This window comes from Diplotaxodon limnothrissa, linkage group LG7 (genome assembly GCF_057381915.1).
Source record: "Diplotaxodon limnothrissa isolate DT_005_m linkage group LG7, D_limnothrissa_male_GT1.1, whole genome shotgun sequence".
In the NCBI taxonomy this organism is placed as follows: Eukaryota; Metazoa; Chordata; class Actinopteri; order Cichliformes; family Cichlidae; genus Diplotaxodon; species Diplotaxodon limnothrissa.
In genome coordinates this window covers 64,193,184-64,215,161 of record NC_140602.1, presented here as the reverse complement: position 1 = coordinate 64,215,161, position 21,978 = coordinate 64,193,184, and the positions used below count along the sequence as shown (strand labels likewise).

At 39.5% G+C, this 21,978-nt stretch overlaps 1 protein-coding gene across 1 annotated transcript; it reads right to left on the bottom strand.

The window, feature by feature from the left end:
* Positions 1 to 1,336: 1,336 nt before the first annotated feature.
* ogdhb (oxoglutarate dehydrogenase b) lies at positions 1,337 to 20,577 on the bottom strand. The gene is made up of 22 exons (XM_085358690.1): positions 20,344 to 20,577; positions 18,561 to 18,749; positions 16,308 to 16,401; positions 13,902 to 14,017; positions 13,536 to 13,690; positions 13,258 to 13,404; positions 9,836 to 9,926; positions 8,797 to 8,976; positions 8,574 to 8,702; positions 8,062 to 8,241; positions 7,050 to 7,202; positions 6,383 to 6,485; positions 6,042 to 6,170; positions 5,794 to 5,944; positions 5,467 to 5,594; positions 5,108 to 5,286; positions 4,617 to 4,688; positions 3,797 to 3,922; positions 3,643 to 3,715; positions 3,400 to 3,563; positions 2,954 to 3,108; positions 1,337 to 1,433 (listed from the first exon to the last, which is right to left on the bottom strand). Exons 1-22 carry the CDS (start codon positions 20,575 to 20,577, stop codon positions 1,337 to 1,339), a joined length of 3,045 nt encoding a protein of 1,014 aa, XP_085214816.1.
* Positions 20,578 to 21,978: the final 1,401 nt, after the last annotated feature.

Sequence of the window (21,978 nt, the reverse complement as noted above, 5' to 3'; positions counted from 1 at the left end):
GGGATATATTTTTCAGAGTACTCCATTCCATGTCCACTACATTCTTTTGCCTCTGTTTGTCCATGTGGTGTATGTGATAGGACTGTGTTGATCCTGCAACATCATATTAATGTTGCTGCAGGACTACAATTGCACCTGAGCCATCTTGTATGCCATGTATGCTGGTTGTGGTGGGTGAAGATGACGGTGATCAAGAGGCAGCTCCTTGCATTCTAAAGTGACTCATTGTGAATTCTTATCTCTACTCTTTAGAAAGAAGTGAAAGTATAAAGAAAATGTCCAAAAGAAAAATGAGGTTAATCTACAAATTCTATTCGGGGCTTTCTCGTGAGCATGATTGGGAGATCTTGAGTATTTAGAAGATCTTTGGTTACAATGGTGACTGACTTCTCTGCAGCTTCTTGATTACATGTATAAAAGAAAAAGTGCAAAATTGTAAATTATATATTTGTGAAATATTGAAGAGCAAAAGCAGGACTATTCAAAAAGCTTTATTTGCCAAGATCAATGAAAACAGAATGTGTATAATAATAATAAAAATACAAGTTAGTTCTTTATACTTAGGACTGCACTTTTCTGGACCACAGACCTGTGATGTTGTTTCTGAAATCTGTTGGAGCCACTCTGGAGCAAAGTGTGCTAAAATGCCAGAAAAGAACTATCCTCGTTTTCTTCCTTAAAATATGAACATCATTAATGTTTCTGATTTTGTAATTCTCCAAAGGTTGATTCTGTTCATCTGGACGAAGCGTTTTTGGTGGGAGAAACGTTTCGTCAAGTGACTTCTTCAGTCTCAGCTGACTGCAGGTTTCCCCAATTTTATAAACAGTACATTTGCATAATGACTGAAACTAGCACCACCGAAGGAAATGCATCTCCCACTGAAAACACTAGGTCCAGATGAACAGAATCAACTTTTGGGGAATGTTTCTGATTGTTTGACCCAAAACAGTATACCACACATCAATAATATTATTTGAAGATTTGATCTGGATTAATTATCTGACTGAATATAAGAAAAATAAAATATTACAGTCTTAAAACTGTAATTTGTCTAAATTCACAGATGGATTACAGGCATATCATCAGAGTTTTCTCTAGTGGCGTCCTTCACTGTAAACATGAGATTGTAATAGTTGGTAATAGTGTTAAAAGTCATTGTGTGTTTTGAGATTACATCTGTTTACAATTCTAATCTGTAAAAATACTGAAGTAAAAACACAATGACGTAAAATTTCTGGAAAATGGTGAAGCCGGTCTGGATTCTCTGAAGCTCTGCAGATAGGCTAGATCCCAGAGTGGTGGGAGATCATCAGCCCTTAGTATCAATGTAGATTCAGTTCAGTGCTGTGTCCAGCAAATATTGCAGCTCCATCTTGTGAGTGTGCTTGTTTCCAGTGGCTGGAGCTGCTGCAGCCTCACGACCAGCATAGCTACACACACACACACACACACACACACACACACACACACACACACACACACACACACACACACACATTAAAAAAAAAAAGAACAATACTGCCAATAACAATCACCTTTAACCTGGTTTACAGGTCTTTCTTTTTTGTTTACAGATGCCTTTTCCTCTTTTTGGGAGTAAATTAAACACAAAATATGAGTGAAGAACAGTGGAATGAGGCTGTGAGTTTATTCAACATTTAAAAGTCACAACATTAAACGTCTGCTGTGTGTTTGTGTACTGACATGGCCTCTAAATGATGTATGAGTTCTCACTCCTGTTTACTATAATATCACTGCTCATGATGCAATTCAATGTGTCCTGCAGGATGGCTGTAGCTTAGGTGGTAGGGTGATCCATTTACCAGTCAAAATGTCAGGGGATCAAACCCTGGATCCTCCTGTCCATGTGCCCAAGTATAATGATAGTGTGTGTGAATGTTTTTTTTTTTTAAAGCATTCGATAAATGTGCAAATAAATAAAAACTGATGACCATGAAGACAAAGACAGGTGACTATCAGTGAGCAGCAGTGTGCTACAAAAGAGTGAAGGTCAGAAGGAGTTGCACGGTGTCTTTGTAGCACTAGATAAAGCATATAAGTGCCAAGAGGAAATGTGATACTGTACTACAAAGTCAGGAATAGCAGAGAAATATGTGAGGCAAGTGCAGGACATGCAAGACAGTGGTGAGGTGTGTGGTAGAAGATGCAGATGGGTTCATGGTGGGACTGAGATTACATCAGGGATTGGCACTGAGCGCCTTCCTTTTTGTATTGGTCTTGGACAGGTTGACAGATGAGGTCAGGCTGTGTCTACTATGATGTTTGACATTATAGCCTGTAGTGAAAGTAGGTATCAGGGAAACGAGGGTCTGCAGAGGTATGCACTGGGGAGAAGAAGGTACATGAAGAATACATGTGTGTGAATTAGAAAGAGACAAGTGTAACAGTGAAGGTGGATGAGTTTAAATATCTGGGGTAAACCATCCAAAGCAAGACTGGTGAAGATAGGAGTGCACGTGGGGTGCAGTGAGTGGAGGCAAGTGTCAGGGGTGATGTATGACAGAAGGATAGCAGTAAGAATGAAAGGAAATGTTTAATAGATGGCAGACAGACCTGCTAAGTTTTATAGTTGGGTGGCACTAAAAAACAAAAACAAAAGGCAGAGTTGAACAGGATTAGAAATGATTATATCAGAGGGGCGATAAATCAGGTATGATATGTGACAGAAGAATGGCAGCACAAATGAAAGGGAAGTTTTACAAGACTAGTAAGACCTGTTATGATGTATGGTTTGGGACAACCAAAAAGACCAGAATGGACTCGATTAGATATATCAGAGGGACAGTTTAGATTGAGGGTTTAAAGACATAGTTAGTGAGACAAGCATGGTGGTTTAGACATGTGGAGACGAACAATAGTGAACATATTGGTAAATGGACTGGTATACTGCCCTGTCTTCAGGTGTACAGTCAGCTAAAGTCAAACTTACCAGATGGGGCGTGTGTGACCGATGGTGGTGCTGATGCGGGGCTTGACATAGTCATAGTAGCCTTGGTTTTTGTGCTCTTCTTGACACCAAACCAAATCTGCATTTGGATAGTGATCAGCCTCTTCTTTCACCAGATCAAAGGGGAATGGTGACAGCTGCCAAAAAAAGAAAGATGCCACAATGTGGTTGGAATGAACACTCAAGTTTCTGCTACTTTTGGTGTGGAAGTCTGTGCGGTGTTGCCTAACAAGGTGCTGTGATTGACTTAAGGCAGACAAATACTGCACACTATAAGGCCATGCCACCATTGTTTTACCTGTACAGCAGTGAAGTATGTGAAGTGTGAAATTGCCTTGACATTAGACTAAACGAGTCACTCCACAGTCTCAGATTCAGTTTCAGCTTTTTACAGACTTACACAACAGTTTTACCAAAACACTGATTACCTGCTCGATGCGTACAACAGCAATAGCTTCGTCCATGCCTCTGTTCTTGCGTTCCCGGGTCAGTTCATAGTAAATCTTGCCGGTGCAGAAAATTAGTCTCTTCACCTTCTCAGGGTTGGTGGCTGTATGCCCATTATCTGGGATTAGACGCCTGAAATGTGTGCCTGCATGACAGAATTCATAAAAACAGAAAATAACCAAATATTTTAAAAGTTCTTTTGCACTCTTTTGATCTGTACTCACCTGGAAGCATATCATCAAAGCTGGACTTAACCTCAGGGTGGCGCAACAGCGACTTTGGAGTTAGTACTATGAGCTGCGATTAAAGACAGAGCATAGAACATGTTCATAATTTCAATTGACTCTTATCTTGCATGTTTTGGTATATATGTCTTACGGGCTTCCTGAAAGGCAGCAGGATCTGTCTGCGGAGAACGTGGAAGTAGTTTGCAGGAGTAGAGCAGTTCACAACAATCCAGTTACAGTCATAAAGCTGATGCATGGCAAAGTCTTCAGACAGTTTCTGCCAACATACAATGAAGTAAAAAAACAAACAGAAATTACAATACAACATACAAAATTTTACGTGGAAGATTAAAAAAGATAAGAAAAGTTTAGTCAACCTGATGACAAAATGTACACAATACAATTATTTAATTCAAAAATTCAAAAGAACAGAATTATTTGTTCCAATTATTTAATTTGTTTAGGTACTAAGGTAAATTAATCAAATAAAAAATATGACTCTGACAAAGACAGAAGAGGACGGAAAATTACTAATGAGTCCAAAGAAAAACAGAAAGATATTTTTAATTGTGGCAAAATACGAATCCAACCTGCACTGCATGTTCCACTCTGTCCTTAACATACGTAGTTACTGTGATGCCACCCATTGTTTTTGCTGTTGAAGCCTCTAGCTGAACTAAGTTTTTTAAAACCAGATGGGCTGATTAAGGACTGATATAACTGAGAAACATATCAACCATGACACAGGCTTACACTAAAGCATGCTCAAAATGCACAAAATGAAGATAATGTTGTATGTTTACTTAGGTCATAGATTCCCTAGATACAGATTGTTTTTGGCTGTAGAGTTCCCCCTGCTGGCCATTAAAAAGAATGCTGATTTAACTTCTGAAATTCCTTCTCTTTTCAGACTTGAAAATCATTTACTTGACAGACTATGATTCCTTAATGACATTCTGACACAAACTCACAGGGAATACATCTGGGTCATCATTGCACATCTGTAGAAATCTTTCAGGGCGTGCAGATGAGTGCTCTGGACCCTGTGATGAAAAGGAAATGGAAGCAATACAAATGTGATGCAGTTTTCTTTCCTGTAGTGTATTTAAGGTTTGTTTATATGTGATATTGCAGATCTCAAGTTTATTAGTAACACATAAGGCACTATGTATCCATATATGTCCTTTCATTTGCATCAAAATAATTTTACTACCATGGACAGAATAAACATTTTGTTCCAGTACAACACAGTACCCCACAGTTTTACACAGAGACATAAGTGATTTGTGCTCTGACAGTGCAAGCCCATAGAATAGTATTAAAAATATAACAATTCGTAAAATCAAGAAGACATCGATACAAGGCAGGCGTTGCATTATAAGGTGGTAATACAATCCCAAACTCTGATGGTGAGACAAATCAAATTGAGATACATGTGGAATGTGGTAGATTAAATTCTTACCATTCCCTCCATGCCATGAGGAAGCAACAACACTATGCCATTCTGTCTGACCCACTTGGCCTGTCCCGAGCTGATAAACTGATCGATGATGCACTGGGCTGTATTGTGAAAGTCTCCAAACTGGGCCTCCCATAGAACCAGTGCATTGGGACTGGCCATAGCAAAGCCTAATTCAAAACCTGCACATGGGAGAGAAGAATGAAACGGAAGCCTTGATGTTGAAACATGCCAGCAAATTGAAAAGTGACACTTCAACTGTGAAATACTGTACTTCAGGTACTGTGGGAGACAGAGAGGTAGGCAAAGAATCATGCAAAACGCACCAGATTTTGGTACTTTATTGTGTTTATGTTACCTACCCAGCACTGCATATTCAGATAGAGAGCTGTTACACACAGTGTAAGGAGCTTGATCAGGGGAGATATAATTCATTGGGATGCACATCCTTTTGTCAGTATTTTGGTCATGAAGAACATGGTGTCGATGGCTGTGAAATATAACCAGAAAAAAATGAGTGGTATGACTGAGTTTGTCCTTTTTTTTTTTTAAATTCAGAGATAAGATGCAGGTGAAGAAATTAATACAAGCACAGGTCAAAGAGATTTAGATGCAATCACCTCTTGATATTTTATTCTTAGGAAGTTGGCTACATAAATATGTACATAGATAGTACATCTATTTCTTACCTGAACGTGCCCCTCTCCACATCCTGACCACTGAGACGCACATGGATTCCCTCCTTGAGCAGAGAGCCAAAGGCCATATACTCCCCTAGAGCCCAGTCACACAGTCGCTGGCTCACCATATTTGCACGTCCCTTTAGGATACGACTCAACCCTACAACATGAACACCAATGCAGAAAATCCAGGTCTAAAACAGCTTGAAAGTACATTCAGTGGATCTTCATTTTTGTCACAAGAGACGTGAGGGCACCTCCATGTATAGCAAAATCCTGCACTGGGACAGATGCAGCAATGTTGCCAATGTGGCTGAGCGCTTGCTCGCTGATGCCAGTCGAAGGACAGGTCATACTTCTAGGCTGACCCTCCAGTGTGAAAAAGCCTAAATACACAGACACACAAAAGCATTAAAAGCAAGAGGCATGCATGGGATGCCCTTCTTGCCCAAGATTCAAAAATATTCTGTGTATTCAGTTGTATTCATTGTATTCTGTCTTAATTTATTGTGTTTGATGTTAATTTCTTGACAAAATAGGGAGTTAAAAAAACAACACACAGAAATGGTTTAGCTTCATTAACAACATGTAGTCATACCGGGCCAGGGTGAATCTAGCCAGTGCTTGATGTGTAGGATCTTTTCATCTTTGGAGCGAGTATAAGCTTCCTCACAGATTTTGTCATAACTGGCTACTTCCTCCTGCAAGAGATCAATGCAAGTTGGGCATCTAATGAGAAAATTTAGTCTTTCTTTTTATCTTCATTGTGATTTTTAATCTAGTAACTGATAGCAACAGTATAAGTAAAATACTGGTGGCAGCCTCCTAGTAGACACACCTATGGTAATTACAAAATCCTAAGTGACTTCCTTCTCGAGTTTTAGCATTCACAAGATTTTCAGAAAACTTGAGGTTAGCTCTCTTGAATGGCTCTCTAAAATTCACACTTTAACACTCAACCTGCTGAGAAGGTCCATTACGTCATATAGACTGGAGTTGACTGTCAGTGACAGCTGTCCACATGAGAAATCTGTGTGTTACTTGATCAGTCTCAAAGAATTAGCTGAGCTTTTTCATTTGGTATAAAATCCTGACAATGATCATCATCTTTGGACTGAGTAAGCTCAAGCTAAATGTGTGATAGAGTTTAAAACTGCAGCCAAAAATCAAATCCACTTGGAGGTCAGAAGAAGTTATATTGTGTCTTTGTCTACAATTTGCATGCTTCATAACCATCTACAGCACAGGTGTGCAGGCAGCTTTACCTCATATTCTTGAGTTGTGACGACTCCTTCATCAATGAGTTTTTCAACAAATTTCTGCAGGACTCCTTTCTGCTTCTTGATGCGCTTGTACATCAGCGGCTGTGTGAACATGGGCTCATCTATCTCATTATGTCCGTTCCGTCTGTAACACACCTGAGTGAAGAGGCAAATGTTTATGTTTGTTTTTCTGATCACCTATTTGACCCTGTATGCTGTATGAAAATTTAGTATGTCAGTACTGACTGGCACACTTGTTGGCACAGTGCAGTAAAGTGACAGTCCATTTAAATGACAACAGCTGATCCCACCATCTATCATTTTAATTAGTCTTTTGACTCTATTATTTTTTCTTCTACTGGCTCATTTCACATCCACACAGTATTGTTAAAGTCTAAGATAACTGGAAGATAAGTGAAGCAAATAGACGTAGCTTCTTTTAGCAACCAACTAATCCTTGAGATAGCAACAGGTATTCTAGCCTTTTCTGAACGCACCCTGAGAATGAATATTTCATTCTCCACAATTTCATTGTACATGTACAATGATAATAAAGGGCTATTCTATTCTATTCTATTCTATTCTATTCTATTTTTTGTTGCCATTAGGGTATCATCATGCTTCACCTGACTGTAAACTACTACTACCCATTATTCTAAACTCCTCACTTTTAAAGTTTTTACCTTGATTTAGTTCATTTGTGTGTGTGTGTGTCTGTGTTTTTCTAGACTGCTTCTAACAAATGATCCTTTATTGGATTAATCAAAAATTGGACTGAATTGAATTAAACCGTCATGTTTCTAAGGTCAGATGGGGCTTAATGCCCTTTTTAGATGTTGGAAACATGCTTACTCCTACTTTATGCTTTGTTCACAGATTTACTTTCATTATTTCGGGTTATAGTTAGTAAAAGTGTTTCCTGTTTTCAAAGTATTTTTTCTTAAATAACAGCAGTTTCAGTCAGGGTCATTTTACTTGGTGGTTAACAAAAAGTTATAATAACGAGCATTTTTACCAGGTCTACAACGACATCTTTATGGAATGTGTTCCTCCATTCAGCTGCAACTTTGCACACATACATCACAGCCTCTGGATTATCTGCGTTAACGTGAAAGATGGGTGCATTGACCACTCGAGCTACATCGGTTGGGTACGGAGATGAACGAGCCACCCTGGGGTCTGTCGTAAAACCAATCTATGTGGGCAAGAGTAACACACATGTATATTAAAACCAGTTACAGTTATGACACTGTGCTCATTTTAACTACTGGAACTGCAATTCTAGCAATTCACACGCAGTGTTAAATACACAGTATTATGGTCAATTCAAAAGTACTTTTAGTGTATATTCAATAATCCATACTCCAGAAGCCTAGTTTTATCTGGGGAAAACTAATTCAGTTACAAAACCATTATTATTATTATAACCATTAAGTGATCTATTTGTTGAAATACCTGTCCATACCATAAACTTGATAACTGCTGAAAGAATTTTAAACGTAACAAACTGAATCGAACAGTCCATACCTGGTTGTTGACCACCACGTGTATTGTACCATGTGTGGTGTAGGATGGCAGGTCAGACAGGTGGAATGTCTCATACACTATACCCTGACCTGCAAATGCAGCATCGCCATGAAGGAGAATAGACATCACCTGCAAAATGATTCACCAAAATGCAAACATATTGGAAAACATCCACGGAGACATTGTCTTCTGTTTATATGGTAAAGAAAAAAATTCAACATACTCTCTTTCCCTCAGTGTCCCCACAGTAGAACTGCTCAGCTTTGGTCTTTCCCTGCACCACTGGATCAACGGCCTCCAAGTGGGAGGGGTTTGCCACGAGAGACAATGTCATGTACTTGTCACTGACCCGGTTCATCCTCCTGTGATACATCCCCAAGTGATATTTCACATCGCCAGAACCCTGAGAGCACAAAGTCAGATGCTGAACCTTTCATCTTTATTTATTTTTATTAATAACATATGTGCACATGTGCTATTCAATAGACGGCCTACACAATTTTAATATTGCAGGTGGAGCTAATGTTAACCTGAATTTAATAACCCAACATAATAATCTGCTACTTTTATTGATCTATAAAAACATAGTAATATCGCACTTAATGTAATAAATTTATATTTTAGGAAGGTGCTGTGCCACTGCATGTTCCCCTTTTAGATATACCTCTGCATTCTGCAGCCATCAGTCTACAGTTGAATTAATATGCTAGAGTTAAATACATGTGGCAGGTCACATATTTTAATAATTGCATGGCATACTGACATTGGCTTTTTAGCTTGTTCTTAACAGCTAACCTAACCAACGTACTTGTGTAAGCCATAATTGCAGTGAATGAGAACTGCTGAAAAGCTGAACGGGTGTCTTACTTTGTTTTTTTTCTCAGGTTTTGATTTGATTTGATTCCACTTTTGTTTGATTTTGATTACATAACATTTTCTTAATAACAGCTATCGTTCACCTCTCACCTCTGGGTTTAGTTAGTACCACCTCTTTGCTGTCTCTGTGTGACAGATGGGGAGCACTACTAATTTGTACCCCACTTTTAACTGGACCCCATCATAGTTACTATTGATACCTTCTGGTTGGAAAAAAGAGGCTTTCTCAGCTAAAGAGTGTCAATCATTTTTAAAGTTATTCATGTGCCTAAACACATTTTCCAAACATCAGTTGTTATCATTAACACAAGCACTGTCATAGTTATATTTTTTGTGTAAATCTGTTTCATTGCTCTTGACTAAATCTAACTAAATAATGTTCAAACCTCATCCGCAGCCTCTAACTTAGAGTCAAACTGACAAAAGATTTGCTCCAGCTCCTTCCGGATCACATTTGCCAGCACATTCAGTCTGCCTCTGAAGACACATAAGAGGAATAAAAACACTTCAATAAAGATACAGTAATTCTACCTTTGTAACACATTTCTGCACATTCCTAACAGAGATGCAACAGGTTTGAATTGGCTACCAGTGATGAGCTGAAGAGTTTAAATGAATTTGTGGCTCTTACTATTAGTGTAGACAATCACCTATATGAACAAAACAAGGAATGGAACGACAAGTCTCAGCCTTCCTCTGGCTGTAGTTCCCGTCCCGATTCTGCCCTTTGGTTCTCCCTGCCTTCCACTTCCAGCACAGCACTTAAAGCTCCTCTGTTCGCCATTCTGAGGGGCCAATGCAGCTCAGTCAGGCTATACTAGCACCTGAGGAATAGCAGCTGAGAACCAAGTTGAAGCTGTCTTTTTTGTGGTCAGTCTGGTCATTTTGTACTTGAACTTGCCCAGTATGACCAAAAGACAATACCAACCAGTAAGAGTGGGGATCATTTGTGTAAACTGCTGAGGATGAAAAAAATTTCAGAAGCTTGTAGACAGTTTTAGTTCAGCTCTGGTGTTGGTGCATGGGGCCTTTCTTTCTCAATATGTGGACATGGTACACTACATCCTTGTACTCTGCGTTTAACACCTGCTGAAAGAACTATGATGTAGGTAGCTGCAAGCTGCTAACTGTCGAGTTACACAACATTGCCAAAAGTATTTGCTTGTCTGCCTTCACAACTTTATGAACTTGAGTGAAATCATATTCTTAATCCACAGGTCAAAGGAGCTTGCAAAGAAAAGCGTCTGGACTTCTTTAAGTTGCTTGAAGACGTTTCACCTCTCATCCGAATAGCTTCTTCAGTTCTAAGGTCAAATGGTGGAGAGTCCCAGATATAAACCTAGTGGGAGCGACCCCCCACAGAGGGACAAAAGGACCCCCTGATGATCCTCTAATCGCCTGAGCCAAGGTGTGAAACTGGGTGTGGGTCCCAATCAGCCAGAGTTTCGGGTGAGTTCATTGTGAAACCTGGCCCCACCTTATCATGCGAATTCCTGAGGTCAGATGGCCCGATGGTTCACCCGAAAGACAAAACGCCAAAACACAGTCTTAACAATGTGGTGTATGCTGTACAGTGCAGCGAGGAATGCCCAGACCTCTACATTGGACAGACCAAACAGCCACTTCACAAGCGCATGGCACAACACAGAAGAGCCACCTCCACAGGACAAGACTCAGCAGTCCATCTGCATCTTAAGGATAAAGGACACTCTTTCGAGGATGCCAATGTTCACATTTTGGACAGAGAGGACAGATGGTTTGAAAGAGGAGTGAAAGAAGCCATCTATGTCCACTGTGAGCGACCATCTTTGAACAGAGGCGGGGGTTTACGACACCAACTCTCTGCCATCTATAATCCAGTTTTGAGATCCCTTCCCAGACGCCTTAATGCCCACTCACATCCTGGGCCATCTGACCTCAGGAATTCGCATGATAAGGTGGGGCCAGGTTTCACAATGAGCTCACCCGAAACTCTGGCTGATTGGGACCCACACCCAGTTTCACACCTTGGCTCAGGCGATTAGAGGATCATCAGGGGGTCCTTTTGTCCCTCTGTGGGGGGTTACTCCCACTAGGTTTATATCTGGGACTCTCCACCATTTGACCTTAGAACTGAAGAAGCTTCTCGGATGAGAGGTGAAACGTCTTCAAGCAACTTAAAGAAGTCCAGACGCTTTTCTTTGCAAGCTCCTTTGACTACGATGACCTGGATGACTGAGAACCTTCACAGACCTTAATCCACAGGGTTTAATATGATGTCTACCCACCCTTTGCAGTCACACTATATTTTTTAAGGTCAGACACTGACTGTGCACGAAAAGGCCTGGTTTGCATTCATTCCAAAGGTGTTCTATTAAGTTAAGGTCAGTACTCTGTGCAGGCCAGTCCCCACCAAAGTTCTTCCGCACCAAACCCGCTCTCCATGTCTTTATGGAACTTACTTTGCCCAGTGGTATGGAGTCATTTTGAAGCAGGAAGGGGGCACCTTCAAACTATTCCCACAAAGCATGAAATTGTACAAAATATCTTAGTATGCTGAAGCATTAAGATTTCCATTTACTGGAAGTGGCCGAGCCCGCCAAAAAAAAACAAAAAAACAACCTTCCTCCATGAAACTTTACACTTGGAACAATGCAGTCTGGCAAATTTTGTTCTCTTGGCAACTGACAAAACCACGCTTATCCATTGGATTGCCAGATGGAGAAGCTTGATTCGTCACTTCAGTGAACAGGTTGTGTGCTTTACACCACTGCATTGTTGGGTATTTTACTTGTAAAACCACTCTGACCTATGTATGTAGGGGAGCGTTATCCATGGGATGAACAAGCCTTTTCTTTTTATCTGAGGGTGTGACTGGGTCTGGAGTGCTTGGAAAAATTATCTGAATTTCTCTGATAAACCTGCTTCAGCAGGGATGACAATGCTGTTCCATTTGTTATTCTGTTTCTCCCTGGTTGATTTCTGACCTTCTTTCTTGTGCATTTAAGAGCTTTCTTTGCGTGTGTGTTTCCTTTCTTTCCGTTCTGCCTAAGAGGGAATGTGTTCTGCCTGGTGTTGCACAGTCCTGATTACCCCAAGAGTCTAGATTACCCACACTAAAAAACAAGATCAATCAAACCCTCAAGGAACTCAGAACCAGACCCTGCAAGAATTTAGAAGAGGAACTTGCAACACTTCCACCTTACTGCATTTTAGAGGTATTGCACTGGAATTTTGTTGTTGCCCATCTTCTACCCCTCCTATACTTCTAACACCATCTCCAACAAAAAAGGCCTCAGAGTTTTATATTGGCACACCTTTGCAAATCTCTGCTTTAGTACTGTATCACCCTAAAAGAGCACTTTGCTCTCAGACTGCTGGTTTATTTGTGATTCCTTGGGTACTCAAAAGTAGAATGGGAGGCAGAGCCTTGAGCTTTCAGGGCTCTCTTCTGTGGAATAAGCTCAGAGTTTGGACTTGGGCGACAGACACCCTCTCTACTTTTAGGCTTAAAACTTTCCTTTTTAACACAGCATAAAATTTGGGCTGGATCTTCCCTTAGTTACCCTGCAATAGGAAGAGATTTCTTCCTGTTAAAAGGAAGTTTTTCCCTATCACTGTTGCCAACATGTTTACTCATAGAGGGTCATCTGATCGTTGGGGTTTTCTCTAGTTCATCTCTATTACTGTTGGGTCTTTATCTTACAATATAAAGTGCCTTGAGGCAGCTGTTTTTGTGATTTTTTGCTACATAAATAAAATTGAATTGAATTAGAACTGAATTTGCTGGTCATCGATATGCAAAAGGTAAAATTCATAGCCATGGCACCTGTGTGGCATTCCCATGATTACACTCTCCACTCCACTCTGACTGGACTTGTCAATGATGGTCTTCAGGGCTGGAATGAGCGACTCACAACCTTCCAGGCCAAAGCGCTTCTCTGAAGACCACTTCCTTTGGAGAAATTCCTCAAACCTGCAAAAAGTTGGTTGTGGTGTTTCACACTGTGGCTCGGAACTTTACACTTCCATCAGACTGAGAAAGGCCTTTTAAACTTTTAGTTATTTGTTGAGGCGTACTAAGAAAGTGAAGCACCACAGACACACCTGGTTGACTGGATCATTCTGGCCAGTAGGGTCCTCTTCTCCTCCAGAGTGCACTGCATGACTCCTGGAGTCTCAAACTTCTGTCTGATCCATTGGCACTGTTCCATGTCATTAATAAACATAAACTCTACACCGATGTGTTGACAGTAAGCTCTCTAAGAGACAAAAAAAAGTTACGTTTGTATTAGTTTGGATAAAAAAGAGGTTCCTGTTACAACTTTTCTTGGCTGTGTGTATCTGCTGATATATGGGTATCTAAATCAGCATCTATATGGGTATCTATACCACAAAGACATTGGAAATCAAACAAGTTGGATCATCACATTCTGTGTTTAAAAAATAAGCATTTATATATATGATCCTTACCTCAAGGCGGTATATGATCTCTCTGAGAGGCAGAGCACTTTCATTCCCACCAATGAAGGTGGTAGTGGGAAGCCGGAACACCTTATCTAAGTCACTTTCAGCCAGCCCATAAATGCCTGCAGTGTAAACAATGAAATAAAAAATCTTTCTTTCAGCCCATCATCGCACAATATATGTAGGCTGTGAAATTGATAGGACAAAACCAAATGGCAACTTCTAGAATAGAAAAATGAGGCAGACAAACAATGGTACAGTCGACAGAAAACGTATGTATCGTGTTAGTGTTTCTGACATTTTAACAATACAGCCCATCCAAGATATAGTATTCCAGTTTAGGTGAGTGAAATTGTTATTAGCCTGTTACTTAGAACTGTGTATGTAGAAGATGCATCTGTACAGTTTGTAAACGCAGCTTCCTAACCAAGCCTTCCACCCTCTGGCCCAAATGTAACACTTTTGGCTTCAAAAGACCAACAATGCGACAGCTAAAACACTAAGGTAGAAGACTCTGCATGAAGAGTTGTTAGTTAAACAACAGCTACACATAACTTTTAGTGATCTTATTAGTTTGGGTAATTTTTTAATTGTTTCACTTTGTTCTATCAATTTTGTATGTATGTGGGTTTTCTTTACATCTTATGTCTTATAAAGTACACAGCATTTTGAATTGCCTAACTCAAAGGTTCAGGGTAAAGCCACTTTTCACGCCTTTAAATTGCTTTTTATCTCTGGCATTTTGACTATTATAACAAAATGAATTAAATTCATTCACAAAGAAACATCAATGGTTTGCAATCTTTTTTATTAAGTGGCTATAATAATTTTTCTTTGACTGAAAAATGCTTAAGTAAGTTTTGCAAAGATTTTTATCTTTACCCTGTGTGAATCCATATGAACTTAAACCCCTGTCTATAATATTTGCATTGAGCTGTACAGGGATTTGATTTGATTTAAAAATGACTGACATATCATATGTCCTTACAACCTGACCTGAACACAAGATGATTCCATTATTTCCCATTATGCAGTTCTCTTGACATAATCTCACAAGCAGCGAAAGCAGTTTGATCTTTGTGGATTAAACTGGTCAAGTCTTCCTTTAAGGAACATTTTAGCTTAAAATCTCAAATCTCTCTTTCTATCCTTTAATTCATCAGGGGCCAAAGCTCTTTTACAGCAGCTGCAGCATCAAATCTCAGCTGATTACATTCTCAAAATGACAGAGCTTTCTTTCTCAAAACCCCGAGGCTCTGAATTAACTCGCCAAACAAGGTCAGGCAAATCACCCCTTAATATCAGCATCCATGGTTTAAACTCCTGAACCATGGTCATTATGTAATATTAACTTTTCATTTAGCTTGGTTTTATGGGTCTGTAATTTCCTAATAACTTGCCTGGAAAGAAACAGATAACCTGTCATAAATACATAACTCTGTTATTTTTTTAATGCTTTTTTTCCCTCCTTCTTTTTTAAAGCTCCAATCTATAGTCACAGAAACCACACATAATGAGAAGCAATGTACTTAAAGCTGAAGGTAGGTTAAGTTTACTGGTCAAATGGTGCGCCAATGTAGTGAAGAGACACGGTCTAAGACGTCAGAGTGGCTTGTGTTTATCTAAGCATGCAATGTCCTCGTCACACCAAACCGTGATAAGACAAAACTAGATAGACAAGGGGCAGGGCAACTTGTTGTATCTATGTCTTTTTGTGCATCTCTGTCAGCAAATTAGTACAGAGTACTCTGCTTATCATGGGGGATTATTAATTCAATACATCCCAGTCAGCGTGTTACATAGGAGATCTTTAGACTTTTCTGCCTTTCTGAACTACCTCGCACATAAAAACCTAGCCTTGTTTTCTTTGATGATGTAACATAATCAAGTAGTTTCTGCCTGTAATCTAATCATAGTAACATTTTATTGAAGCACACTTAGATAAGCCTGTAAAAGTCCTGCTTGACCTCATTGGCCACTGAGCAAAGGTTGTCAGGAGCCAACAAGCACACCTTCTTTCATGGGTGACTTGCTGCAAGACAGTTATTATTAGTTATAGTTAGTTATAATATCAAAGAAGTATGTTTTATGGCAAATGCACATGCACTGACACTCATGTTTTTTCTCTGACAGACACACACACACAAAGCGTGGGCCTGTGATAGTAAATAAAAGAGGAGGGAGGCTAAAAGATAAGAAAGCAGGGTTGTCACATTGATAAAGAAAACTGAAAGGGTAAATGGGTCGGTGAAGGTACATAAGGAGTGGATCAGTGATAAAAGAGCAGTGGGACAATTAAAGGTATCAAATATATCATGACAAAAAGGATCAAAGTATAAAAATAACAGGAAAAGAAAAGCCAGCGGAAAAAAGAGAAAATGAATAAACATGCAACAGGATTATTGTTCTCACCGACGTTCTGGAAACCAATAGTACAGGGGGCATCGTCAAAGTCTACACAACTGATGTCCAGGGGATCCAGCTTGGCTATGTGATGCCCTCTTACCTACACAGAAGGGAATATGGCTCAATGCATCGATTATTGATACTGAAAGTGTCCATTACTGTTTTTGGTGCACTGGGAAAATTGGAATTATAATGGTTATATGTCAGCTATTTCATTCACTGATTTTTTTTTTTGTATTTCTATGTGTATTCTTCCCCATTTATTTATTAATTATTTTTATTCTTAACATAAATAACTACATAAATAAATCTGTTTATAAATAAAACATTAATAATACTGTAAATTGAAAAGACACAGACAAAAAGTACTGAACACATGAAGAAAGGGAGGTGCAAAAAGGCATGGAAAGTCATGACACCAGCGGAAATGAATCAATAATTAGAACGTTTCTTGAAGATGTTTTACGTCTCATCCGAGATTCTTCTTCAGTTCTAAGATCAACTGGTGGAGAGTCCCAGATTTTAAGCCCTAGAGTCCCCCAAGAGGGTCATGGACCCCTTATTGATCCTCTACCTAATCACACAGACTAAGGTGTAAAAACGGGTGTAGGTCACAATCAGCCAAAGCTTCGGGTGAACCCACTGTGAAACCCTATCATGTGATTTCCTCAGGTGAAATGGCCCAGAATGTGAGTGGGCGTTAAGGCGTCTGGGAAGGGATCTCAACAATGGATTATAGATGGCAGTTGTTCAGTTGTTCATGGCAGTTGGCCTCTGTTCAAAGATGGTCGCTCACAGTGGACATAGATGGCTTCTTTCACGATGTGAACATTGGTGTCCTCAAAAGAGTGACCTGTCCTTTAGATGCAGATGAACACCCAAGTCTTGTCCCATCGAGGTGGCTCTTCTGTGCTGTGCCATGTGTTTTTGGCTGTTTGGTCTCTCTGATGTAGAGGTCTGAGCAAACCTCACTACACTGTACAGCATATAATATGTTGTTAAGCTTGTGTTTAGGAGTTTGTCTTTGGGATGAACCCGTTTTTGTCTGAGTGTGTGGCTGGGTCTGAAGTACACTGGGATGTCGTGCTTGGAGATGATTCTCCTGAGTTTCTCTGAAAAACCTGCTACATAGGGGATGACAATATTGTTGCGTTTGTCTTTATGATCCTCCCTAGTTGGTGTCTTCTTTTCTGTGCATTTTTGCTGACTTGATGAAAACCCATTTAGGATAACCACATGTTTTAAGAGCTTCCCTTACATGTGTTTGTTCCCTCTTTTTCCCTTCAGGCTTAGAGGGAACATTTTCAAGTAGTAAATATATTTCAGTTCAATACTTTTCCTTGTGTCATTTCTCACTAATACACAGTTTATGGGTCTATGGTTTCTTTTATTTGTATGTGTGGACTGGATGGATTATTATTGACATCTGGTAAGAATATCATGCCAATAGCACCTTTAAAAATATTGACACAAACGTACACAGGTCCTGTACGTACGTTTGTGTCATTTTAAAACACAACAGCTCCCCATTCTGATGAGTTTCTAACACAATTTCCAAAGGCAGAAACTGTCTCTTTATATCCCATTATCAACTCAGACTTGCATGAACAATGGTCCAATAATGCATAATGCATTGGTGTAGTCTTGGACTATTTGAGGGTTCTTAATAATGGAAACTAAGCATTCAATTTACAGATGAATCTGAGGTCACAACATTGCCAATTCGGGATGTAAGGCTGAAATTATGTCCACAATCAGTCATCTAAATTTTTGAAAAATCAAATACCATTTATTCCTCATTTGGTGGTGATAGCTGCTCTTGGTCAGTTTTCACGTTCACCTTGAATTTTTTAGAGTAAGGTTTTATAAACAGCAACTTAATTATTGACCATGGCATTGAACACCTGCCTCGCACTTTCCACAATCTACTAAAGAAAATATTGTGCAGTAGTTAATGGCAAAAGGAACTAAAGTAGAATTACTTTTAGTGTACCGTGTCAGAGTAAAACACCAGACTGAAAGTTGTTAATCTTTTGTTTTTTCCTTTATGAATAAACTGAAAAGGCTTACTTTAATTTTGCTTCCTTATCATTTCACTGCAGATTATAGCAGAGAACTGATGATATATGTGAAGTGGGTTTTACTATCTTTGCATTTTGTAACACAGTCTGTGTCACTTCCAGAAACTAAAATGAAAAAAAAAAACCCTAACTCTACAATAATGAGAGACAAAACATTTTCTGTGTGGTTGCAGTTAACCTGGTATGCTCGAATAAGTGAGTGTACGGCTAGATGATCCTCCACCAGCTTCTCCACACTGGGTTGAGTCCCCACCAGTGCCTGGGCACTGGACAGTCTTTCTGAAGTCCTACTGAGGTGTGGTGGGCCCTGATAGGCTGCACCAGGCGGAGCCCCAGCACTGGCATTACGGAAAAACACATCCCAGGACTGCATAGAGAAAGAAAGAGACAGTTTACTCAGCAATATGCTAACTAGTCACATGAATTAATAGCCTGTCACCAACGTAGTTAGGTTAAACAGTGATTACTAAGCAAGACTCAAGTCAAGTCACTGTTATCTGGAGCATTTGCCATAACTGGCAATGAGGCAAGATTTACAAAAATCAGTGTAGGTAAAATGAAAACACATAACTTTTTGAAGGCAGTTTACTCACACTCCTGTAGAGATTAAGAATGAATTGTACCCCAAGTTAATATCCGTGTGAGGGCAGGAGAGTGACTACTTCTTGCAATTTAGTGTGAGTCATTACATTACGAGCTTTTCACCATGTACTTAGTGCAAAGCGTACAGTGATTCTCCCAGGCTGACTAAGGGAATCCACATTTTAATTTATCAATGTAAGCATTTTGGTTGCTGCTATACTTTTATTTTGGAGGAGAGTCAGAGAGGAAAGCAAGGGTACGGTACCATGTCTACCAAACAAGTTGAGAAACTATGGCTCCACCCACACATATCTGCTTATTAGTGTTAAGTAACTACAACTGTACTCACCTCAATGGAAGCACAAACTTCTGGATAATCTGTACCTTACTGCAGGACCAAATTAGATGCAGTAAGGCCTAGGAGCCAGCTATTGGCTACAACTACATCACACTTGACTTTCAACTGACAAGATGAGTTATAAAACAAAATCTCAGACTGTGCAGTTTTTATAACGGGGGAAACTATCAATAGACACCAAAATTGTTTTCTGGACTGGACAATAAACATTTTTAATGTTCGGCTGGCCACTTAACCATGGAATTCTATGTGAACTGACTAATTTATGCAGGCAACTTCAAGTTGCCACTCCAGGAACTACAGTTTTTTGCATTTCATCATGTAGACTGGTGTCATAGTGCACACTCTGTGTGATGTCTAAGTGAGAATAGCCTAAGTGAGAATAGTGCAGGTAGTTGTCTATTGCATTTACACTGAGTGTGTCATGTATCCTTTACACTCTATTCAGGCAGCTCCATCACCTAAATTCCAGGATTTCCACTAATAATGTGTCTTCAGTGGATTGTCACTGTGCAACATGTCAAGAAGTACAGGTGTGGACAATTTTGTGTCTTGACGATCATGTGTGAAAATTTTGTATTTTCAAGTTTTAGTAAAATTGTCAACTTTCTTTCTTTACATGTGTATTTAGTGGTCGTTATTTATGTACTTATTTATTATTATTTTCCATTTTTCGACCTCCCCTCCAGCCACCACCAACATCCCAATTTATTTTCAAAATCTGTTTCTGTTTATCTTTTTAAATTTCATCATAAATTTCTGCTCCTTTATACAAATTTAAACACTGTGTCATAGTCACCTTTTCAGTTATGGGTTAATCACCATCATACTTTGGTCCCATGCCAGGCAACCTAATACCTGTCTGTAACTGATGGAGGTGGAGTTATTTTTCACTGTTATGTATTAGGTCATCTCTGCCGACCAAGACACTTGGTTGGTTTTACATGCAGTTTCATATTTTAAACATATATAATTGCAGAAATGACAACGACATCAAACACAGAATTAAATTCATCTGTACCTTGTGTACACTCTTTGGATTCTCCAGCCATGTGTAGTACATCTCCTCCACATAGTTAGAGCTAGTGCCATTAAGAAAGGGTTCACTAGCTAGAGGTGTGTTCAGGTGCCTTGCGGGCTGAGATGTCCTTAAGCCCTGTTTAACTGCCAACGGTACAGGCTTTGATAGGCTCTGGGCCATTTGTACAGCCGTTAAAGGCCAAAGCCTTACAACCGTAGTCCTTAAGCGGTGCATAGCAGCAGATGAGTCACAGTTCTGCAGGACCACTCTCCTGGACAAGGAGATCCTCCAGGCTAATCAGCAGCTGCCCGTCTTCAAATCCATCTGGCTTGCTGAAATGGAGAGATTGGCTTATCTGCAGACACTGCCCCTTTTCTTCTCTCAACTGTCCAATGGATCCTGCAGATTCCAAATATAGATTTTGTAATTGAGCAAACCCAATAAGGCTAATATTAAATATATTTTAGTGGAAAAACACAAGGTAGGGCCAAAAATTTTTTTATTCAGTTTCTCAGTACTTGTATGTGAATGAAGTGCTAGTTGTAAATTCAGGTATGCATTTTGCCATATGTAGCTGCAGAGATTACTTAAAAATTCTGAAAATATGATGTGTACCATAGGCAGCATATGGACTAAGGCCTCAATTATTTCAGAAAAGACTGGGGAAGGAGTCCAAGACTACCATTACATGCTAAAGAAGCAGAGGGTTGCTAACAAGCACAGAAAAGTGGCTAACAATTTGTGATTTCCTTACCCCTAAATCTTGGTCAATATTTAAAAGGTGAACAACAAGAAGTACTTTTGCAACCAGGCCCCTGCTCACCATTAATGAAAAATGCAGGTTTAGGGGGGATCTCTAGAGGCAAGATGTGCCCCATGTTTATACGGCCTATGACTTAGTTATAAGGTTTAAGACTCAGCATTTAGCTATTATATTCAAGCCTTAGATTTAGTTATGGTTTTCAGTATTATGTTATACAATATAGGGACACTATTCACACACTATATGCACATACCCCTATTAAATGTAGGCCTAACGCTAACGGCTGCAAAATGTTGCAGTTTATTTCAGCAAGCAACAAAGCATGTCAAAAATAATAGCTTTCACTTTTTCTTTCACTTTCACACCTTAGTAGTTCCTAAAACCTGGACTTTAATCTTTAGCAGATTTTACTGAAAAAGAGAATGTATGGCTTTTGGTGTATTCCTAGTCATTACTTTTTAGCATTTTATGGCAATCTAATTGAATGTTTCTGTGAGCACAAGTTAAGCAGTAAGACAACACAGGGGAATTTAGTTACGAAAACCCAGAAAAATAACACTGGCGCGGGTTAACAACACATCTAACGGGTCTTTCCAGGAAAAAAAGTAAAATTAAGTTCACTGAGGGAGGCATAAAGCCTAAACACAGACAACAAGCCTCGTAACCTTAAAATCTGCATTCAGTAAATACAATCCCAAACACAAAGCAAGAACACTTCAAAAACCGTACTATCACTATGAAGCATTAATCAGGTTCAAAGTAAAGTTTCCCGTTAAATAAAGCTTTTAGGATAACACTTCATTTGTATCGAGTTTGTTACCTTTTCCACCGTCTCGTAGGTGCTTTTGACGCCTTCCCCGGAGCCTCCCGTG

Excerpts from the sequence above, each read along its gene's own strand:
- ogdhb (XM_085358690.1), bottom strand. The coding sequence starts at position 20,577 with ATGCACCGCTTAAGGACTACGGTTGTAAGGCTTTGGCCTTTAACGGCT. Across the intron at positions 18,750-20,343 it reads ATCCAAAGAGTGTACACAAG|TCCTGGGATGTGTTTTTCCG; the intron begins GTACAGATGAAT and ends TTCTCTATGCAG. Across the intron at positions 14,018-16,307 it reads TATTGGTTTCCAGAACGTCG|GCATTTATGGGCTGGCTGAA; the intron begins GTGAGAACAATA and ends TTTACACTGCAG.